At 43.0% G+C, this 8,555-nt stretch overlaps 1 protein-coding gene across 1 annotated transcript in view; it reads left to right on the top strand.

Annotated features, from left to right (window-relative positions):
- Nucleotides 1–991: 991 nt before the first annotated feature.
- Nucleotides 992–8,555, top strand: part of ERCC6L2 (ERCC excision repair 6 like 2) — a 145,612-nt gene continuing 138,048 nt past the window's right edge. The window contains exons 1-2 of the mRNA XM_036260814.1: nucleotides 992–1,058; nucleotides 7,532–7,956. Of these exons, the coding sequence (XP_036116707.1) occupies nucleotides 1,013–1,058; nucleotides 7,532–7,956 (471 nt within the window). The 5' untranslated portion in view covers nucleotides 992–1,012. The remainder of the gene's footprint in view (nucleotides 1,059–7,531; nucleotides 7,957–8,555) is intronic.

Raw genomic sequence — 8,555 nt, 5'->3', positions numbered from 1 at the left:
CTGCCCTGAAGATGCTTACAAAAACAAGACTGGATGTAATGTGTTATACAAACCATTGGTAACTTTAGATCCACGAAAAAAAAACATTAGATTTTCATAGCATTTTTACCTTTGCCTTCTACTTATGGCACGTGTCGTTGGTTTTGTACTCCCATTATGTATTTATGACTTACTATATTTTAGAGTATAACAAGAGAAACGCGCCACGTCCACTCCGCCTCCAGTGGGTGTCCCGTGGCGTGGGCATTCCACAGGCCCGAGGCTGCACTGCAGGCGGGAATCGCTCGCCTCCTCAAGTTCCTGGGTTTGCAGCTGGGACGGAGAAACCAAACACCAAATATAAGCCCGATCGCAGGGACGACGGTCAGCTGCCAGGCCACCACCCTTCTTAAAGGACCGCAGCAGCACCAACACCCGCAAACACCCTCCAGGCTCCCTTAGGGACCACAGAATCTGCACCACGAGGGCGAGCGCGATCGAACCTCCAGACACTTCCACCTCTCGCGGACTCTCCTGTTCCGCTCTTCCAGGGGGAGAAAAGACTCCGCCCCTGGAAACCAAGACTTTGTTCTCGCGAGATCCCGAGGCCCGTACCGAAGCCAATCTCGCGGGATTTCCCGAGTATGGGTGGAAGTTGCGGTGAGCGGTAAAGAGAGGCCCAGCCCTGAAAGGGAGGGTTAGGGGGTCGGCATGCACGTCGGCTGTCCTCCGTCGGAGGGGGAGGCCGCGCCGAATAGGTGAGCGCCGCGCCGTCAGCCTCCACAGCGGCCTCTGGCTCCGCCGCTGCCTCGGACGCCCCTCTCTCTTCTCCCTGGACCGCATCAGGCTGCACCTTTGCTCCCTCTCGCCCCGAGGCGCCGGAGCCCACGGGGGCGATGTACGGAGGGCGGCGGCAGGTGGCGGTGGCCGGTGGCGGTGCCCGCGGTCCGCCGGCTCGCCCGCTCCGCGCCGTCCCCCGCGGCTCGCCCGGGGTTAAAAGCGACGAGGCTGCCAGGCTCCTCCCCCTGGCCAGATGGATCCCTCCGCCCCGAAGCCCCGCGAGGAAACCGCCCGCAAAGGTATAAGCTCTGAGCTCGCCGCTCTGCTGACACCTGTCTTTACTGCGCGGGGTTGGACCGGTTCCTGCCAGTCCCCTTGGGCTTGGGATTTACCCCTGAGTGACAGCCGGAGACTGAACCTCTCATAGGCTGGGCCAGTCTTCGCGATTCAGTGCCGAGAACCTGGACTCTGGAGCCAGACTGCCCTTGGATCTAGGACTGGCTCGGACAGTTACTTGCCGAGCAACTTTGGGCAGTTTCCTCATCTGTAAAATTGAGATCCTTGCTGAGTTCTTGTGATTATTAAATGAGATGGTAGATGCAAAGCACTTGTGTGACCCAGTGTCTGGCCCATAGTAAGCGCTCAGTAGACATTTGCTGTTTTTATTTTTTTTATCCTTGTATGCCCCAGTTTTTATGAATGGTAGAAGTGAAAAAAGGTTGAAATGGCTCAGTTTACTTTATAACACAACGAGCTTAACATATGATGTATTGAGTTAGGACCTTATATTCCACCTCTAAGGAGTCACCAAGAGAGGGTTTAAGGAGGATTGGTTATCTGCCACAAGGCATCTGGGATGCCTTCTTGTCCCTGAGTTAATAGCTTTCATTATGGAGAGATAACAGAAGCTTGAGTTCTTCTGTGCCCAACAGTATGCCGATTGTTTATATACATGCTTTCTTTTTTGAGGAAGATCTCAATCTCATTAAATAGATGAACTCAGAACTAACGTTCAAAGAGGTTTATGTAACAAGCCAAAACTGAAGGTCAAAAATGATGACACTAACCTAGGGACCACAAATATCAGTACCAATAGAACCTGGCAGGTGAAATAAATAGATGAAGCTGCTGAGTGGAGATTATAGTGACTGGGATGCTCATGGCTCAGTTAAAAGGAGCAGGGGCTACTCAGTTCCAGGGAATTGTTCATTCATGTGTGAGCTGGTACAGCATGGTAGCATCAAGATCAGATAGCTTGGTTCATGTCTAGGCTCTGCCCCTTTTTAGCCGCATGACCATGGGCAAGTTGGTTAACCTTTATGTGTTGCACCACTTATAAAATGGAACTGATAATGTTACTTACATGAAGTAATGAAGGGTTGTGAGGTTTAAATGAACTGGTACATTTGAAGCTCATGTTGGCACACACAAAGCCTTCAGAGATGTTAGCTATATGTAAATATTTGTTAATTCTACAAGTATTTGAACTTAAACATTCTGGGTACCCAGGATATAACCATGCACACAAATTAAGCCCTGCTCTGGGGAACTTATGTACAAGTCGAGGAGATGAAGAATAACAGTTATTTATTTTTTCTTTGAAACTGGAATAAAGCAAGGTAAAGGAAGAGAGAATGGCAGGGAGTGCTATTTTATTTTATTAAAAATCTTTTTTCCCTTTATTTCACAATAAAGGAAAGTGAGAGGGAGAGAGAGATAGAAACATCGATGAGAGAGAACATCGATGGGCCGCCTCCTGCACGTCCCCCACTGGGGATCGGGCCCACAACCTGGGCATGTGCCTTGACCGGGAATCGAACCGGCGACCTCTTGGTGCAGGGTTGATGCTCAGCCACTGAGCCGCACCATCCGGGCAGGGGTGCTGTTTTAGATTGAGCACTCAGGGGAGACACCTCTGAGGAGCTGCCGTTTAAAGCAGAGACCTGAATGAAGTGGAAGAATCAGCCGTGTTGGTATTTAGGGAGAGTGTTGGTGGAAGGAACAGAAAGTTCAGGGGTCCTGGGGTGGGAGCATTCTAGTCATGGTGAGGAACAGCAAGGAGGCCAGTTTGGAATGCAAGAGGAAGAGCTGGTAGGAAAGGAAGTTAGGGAGGAAAACAGGGACCAGATCATAAGGAGGCTCACACTCACCCCAGCCCCACCCCCATATAATCCAACATGAAATCCTCCCAATTTAAGCTATTTATTCTGGAGTTTGACTCCTGAGAGATCCCAGCCCTAGCTCAGACTTAACTATTTAGTCCTAGAAATTAGTCAAATTCAGGAACCAAATAGATTTCCATAAATTTCTATGTGTTGCCCATAAAGGGTCTGCCCCATGCTGTTACCCTCTGACATACTCTTCTTAGGCCTTTTTCCCTTTTATATTTTTTCCTCAATACTTCTTACTTATAGCACATTGTTATAGCACACTGTTTTCTTCTGGAGCACTTATTACATGTCTGTAAACTTTTTTTTTTTTTTTTTTTTTATCCTCACCTGAGGACATTTTTCCGTTTTATTTTGTTCAGGTAGAGTGGGAGGGAGAGAGAGGAACACAGAGAGAGAGAGAAACATCAATGCGAAAGGAACACATCGAGTGGCTGCCACCCGCACAACCGACCAGGGCCGGGGACAAACTGCAACCGAGGTACGCGCCCTTAGCGGGAACCGAACCCGGGTCTCTCAGGACCGCAGGCCGACGCTCTAACCGCTGAGCCAAACCGGCCAGGGCCATGTCTGTAAACTTTTTAGCATCTGTCTTCCTCAGTAAATATCAAGGATCTGTCCAATCAAGGATGTGTTCACGTTAATAAATGCAGCACATGTTTATTGATGCCTACGTGTGCTGGTTGAGGGAATAAAATTTTGAACAATTCAGACATTTTCTTCAAAAAGAAGTTATTCTGTAGTGGGAAAGACAGATAAGAACAAGTAAACACGATAAACAGTGTGATATGTACTGTGGAGGCGTAAAATAACGAGCTAGAGAATAATTGGGTATTCTAAATGAGGCGATCAGAGACAGCGTCTCTGAGATGACATGAAGACAGCTGAGAGAAGACCTGCTTAGCATGTTTGAATCAGAGGAAAAATTGACAGAGTAAATTGAAGAAATAAGTAGAGGCAGATCATAAAGGAGCTTATGTGCAGTGGATGGTTACTGAAAGATTTTAAGTTAGAGATTTGCTAATAATTTGTATTTTACATAGTCAGTATTGCTGCTGTATGGAAAGTTGATTGTAGGGGAACAGTAGTGGCAGCAGAGAGAATGTTAGGAGCCCACAGCCGTAATTGAGGAGAAATCCAAATGTGGTATGCTTTAGGGCAGAAGTCAGCAAACTATTGTTGTGGGCCAAGCTGACACACTTGTTTTTGTAGATAAAGTTTTATTGGAACACAGCCATGTTTATGTGTTGTCTAGCTACTTTTACACTAGAAGAGCAAGGCCTACAAACTCTAAAATAACAAATAACTAAAATCTGACTGCAGAAGAGTTTGCCAGTGGTTGTTTCAAGGGGGAAAGTAATACATTTTTGAGGTAGAGCCAGCAAGAAGACATTCTGATGGATTGGATGTAGGGAGTAATATAAAAAGAGGAATAAGGGCAGACTAGAGGTTTTCTACCTTGAAAAGTTGGTTACACGATGTCATTTAATGAGATTCAGAAAGTCTGGTTCTCAGCAAGGTTTGATCACTATAATTCTTTTTATTTTTTTATTTTAGAGAATTTATTAAAGTTGGGGACAGTGCAATAAGGAAGGACCTAGGATGACAGGAGAGGGACTAATGGCAAAATGAGCCTAGGCTGGGCAGCTCTGGCTCCCTAAAAAGTCAGAAAAAGGGGGCCTTGCCCGGCTGGTGTGGCTCAGTGGTTGAGCATCAGCCCATGCACCGAGAGGACTCCAGTTTGATTTCTGGTCAGGGCACATGCCCAGGTTATAGGCCTGTTCCCCATTGGGGGGCATGCAGGAGGCGGCCAGTCGTTGTTCTCTCTCATCCATGTTTCTGTCTTTCTCTCCCTTTCCCTTCCTCTTTCTAAAAATCAATAAAGAAAAATAAATAAATAAATAAATAAAAATAAATTATTAGAAAAAGGGACCTTAGGAACAGGTTCAGGGGGTTAGCCTGGGATAAACTGCCCCTGCCCATTGCTTCCCTAGTTGCAAACCCCTTGGGGTCCTTTCCAGTTTAGGAGATGTATGCCTGTTGGGGAGGGGGAAGGGAAAGTCACAGGTGTACTCCCAGGAGAGAGAGTGCCACATCATTACAATGATTAACATTGTTGTGTTTTTTTTCCATTTTTGTACCCATTGTATGGAATAGTGTCTAGTTAATCATTGGTGTCAAGTCATAGATATTGAATAATAAATAGAGAATTTTAGGTCTTTAAAAATTAGAAGGCATTTGCTAAGCAGGCAAACAAATTATGTGAAGCAGAAATAATGTGTCAAGAATTGCTATAGGGGTTAATTTAGGTTTTAAGGCCCAAAGAGTATGATTTTGAAAATTGGGCCTCTTGATCTATGTGTTATTCCCTGTATAGTGCATCAAAGTTTTAGTCTCACATTTAAACTTTGTCTTTTAGAATAGTGTAGTGGTTTTCAAGTAGTTTGGATCCAAATATTAGAGAGAACAAATTTTTCTCTGTGTAGTTTTGATTGTTATGCAAAACATAATCTCACCAAAATTAGTGGAAATAATGGTTTTACTTTTGAGGAAAAACTGATGACAAATAGTTTAACGAGCTATTCTTAGGAGAGTATAGACATACTAGTCACATTATAATCATGAGTGTAAACACCTAACTTGAAATTGTTAAGACCCTAGGAAACTAGCAATGGTCGTCTGATTTCAATAAGAAATGTGTGAGAAAAATAATTCCTACTGTTTTTATACTTGTAGCGATACAATTCCTCTGGGATTCTTGTGATAAGAAATTCCGTTTGTAATATTATTTTTATTTAATTTCCTCTATTTGGGTTTTTTTTTTTTTTTTGGTTAATCCTCACCCAAGAATATTTTTCCAGTGATTTTTTAGGTAGAGTGGAAGGGAGGGAAGAAGGGGGAGAGAATATTAATGTGAGAGAGACACATTGATTGGTTACCTCCTGCATGACCCCAACCAGGATCAGAGGATCAAACCTATAATCCAGGTCCTCAGGCCAACACTCCAACCACTGAGCCAAACTGGCCAGGGCATATTTGGTATTTTTTAATTGTACCAATTAATACTCTATAGAGACTCCCCTCCCCATTCATAGTGCTGTGTTTTCTGAATAGAAAATGAAATAACCGTACAGTTAAGTACAGAATCAATTCATGTATATAGAGGTCAGACTCTTCAAAAAAAATTATAGAATCTTAGCAGAAAGATCTTAGAAGTCATCTGTTTTTTTAAAGAATTTTAACTCTTCAAATCCTAAAAGGGAAAAAACCGTGACCAAGCTGGTACACATCCCTGAATTGGAGGTTCCCTTGGTTAGTTGTACACACACATATAAAGCAGCAGTTTAAAAGCAGCAGTATTGACAATGAGAAAACAGCTGTCTCCAGAGAAAGAAGATGGAACAACTATAAAAAAGAAGACAGAGCCCTGGCCGGTTTGCTTCAGCGGTTAGAGCGTCGGCCTGCGGTCCTGAGAGACCCGGGTTCGGTTCCCGCTAAGGGCATGTACCTCGGTTGCAGTTTGTCCCCGGCCCTGGTCGGTTGTGCGGGTGGCAGCCACTCGATGTGTTCCTTTCACATCGATGTTTCTCTCTCTCTCTCTGTTCCTCTCTCTCCCTCCCACTCTACCTGAACAAAAAAAAAACAAAAAAAAAGAAGACAGAAGAATCACAAAAGCATTGCTGTCCAAAGGATTTTAATTTATTTTCTTTATTGATTTTAGAGCAAGAGGAAGGGAGAGGGAGAGGGAGAGGGAGAGGGAGAAACATCAATGAGAGAGAACATCAGTTGGCTGCCTCCTGCACACTCCCCACTGGGGATTTGTCCCACAGCCTGGGCATGTGTCCTGACGGGGAATCGAGCCTGAGACCTCTTGGTGCAAGGGTGGACACTCAACCACTGAGCCACAGAGATTTTAGCTTACTCTTTAGTTATGCAGCGGTTCTCAACCTGTGGGTTGCAACCCTTTTGGGGGTCGAACGAGCCTTTCACAGGGGTTGCCTAAGACATAACAGTAGCAAAATTACAGTTAAGAAGTAGCAACGAAAATAATTTTATGGTTGGGGGGTCACCACAACACGAGGAACTTTATGAAAGGGTCGCGACATTAGGGAGGTTGAGAACCACTGCTTTAGTAAGTCCTATTCACTATTTCTCTACCATGTCATGAATAATAAATAATGTTAATGAGTCATCATGAATATTTAAATCAGTGTTCCCGAACCCTGGCAGGGCAGCAGAATCAGCTTTTGAATTCAGCAATAACAACCAAAGTAATAAAACTGATGCCCCTGGCCTATATCCACTGAATCAGAATCAACAGAGGTAATGTCCAAGCATGTATGGGGAAATCATGACACAACCAGGGTGAGAAACACTGGAAATAAACTATGTATCCTTTATTCTCCTTTTTATAGGAGAACATCTGATGAGATATTTTAGAAAACTATCTGTACATGTTATATGAATAATTTATATTATTTCAGTTATTTGGAAAGAATGTTTATATGGGGTATTTTTTTCTCATAGCAGTGGATAAGTGAGGTGGTGCTTTATAAGCTAGATTGTAGACATATGACACTTTATTTTCTTCTTTATTATTCCAGACATATGGCACCCAGGAGAAAGATGTCTTGTCCCTTCTCCAGATAATGAAAAGCTCTGTGAAGCAAGCATCAAGTCTATCATAGTGGATGAAAATGGGAAGTCATTTGCAATCATCTTATATTCAGATTTTCAAGAAAGGAAAGTACCTCTTAAAAAACTTCAAGAAGTAAAATCTGTTAAAGCTTGCTCTAGGAATTTCATATTTGATGATGAAGATTTAGAAAAACCTTATTTTCCAGACCGAAAATTTCCATTATCTGCTGTTGCTTTTCAATTATCTGAAGATGGAGACTCCATTCCATATACTATTAATAGATATTTGAGAGATTATCAGAGGGAAGGAGCCCAGTTTCTTTATGGACACTTCATCCAAGGAAGAGGGTGCATTCTTGGTGATGATATGGGACTTGGAAAAACAGTACAGGTAATTATCTTAATTACATAATTAAAATTCCATAAAGTCATTTTATTCCAAACATTAGTAGATACCATATGGGAATCTCTATTTTTACTCCTAATTCTTATGGAAGCTTATGTGTCTGTGTGTCTTACCCACCTGACAGTAAAGTCCTTAAAGTTAAGGACAGTCCTTAGTCATTATTTTATCCTCAGTACTTACATAATATTTATGAGATAATGTTATTCAAAATGATGTTTGGTATAACATGGCTGGATTTTACCTTTGCTAACACTAGTACTAAGATATTGATTATATTTCTAAAGTAGTTTAACTTTCTTAGCAATACTTTATGGAAGGGAAGTATTCTGACATTTGTTGACCTGAATAGCATGGTTGAATTGATTCTTGCAGGCCTTTTGTGCACATTATACTAGAACTTTCTTAATCTGGGATCCCTGGGCCACTGAGAGTTCTATTGGTGAACTTCCGAGAGGGCTTCTATTTCCCTACATGTGTGCTGGAATTTGTACATATACTATATATACTTTTCTGTAGAGAGGATCTACGTTAGTTATCTGTTGCTGGGTAACATTACTCCAAAATTTAGTATCTTAAAAATGATA

The sequence above is a fragment of the Molossus molossus genome, unplaced genomic scaffold, assembly GCF_014108415.1.
Source record: "Molossus molossus isolate mMolMol1 unplaced genomic scaffold, mMolMol1.p scaffold_m16_p_14, whole genome shotgun sequence".
In the NCBI taxonomy this organism is placed as follows: Eukaryota; Metazoa; Chordata; class Mammalia; order Chiroptera; family Molossidae; genus Molossus; species Molossus molossus.
The sequence above is the reverse complement of the archived record's forward strand: the minus strand, read 5'-3'. Positions and strand labels throughout refer to the sequence as shown.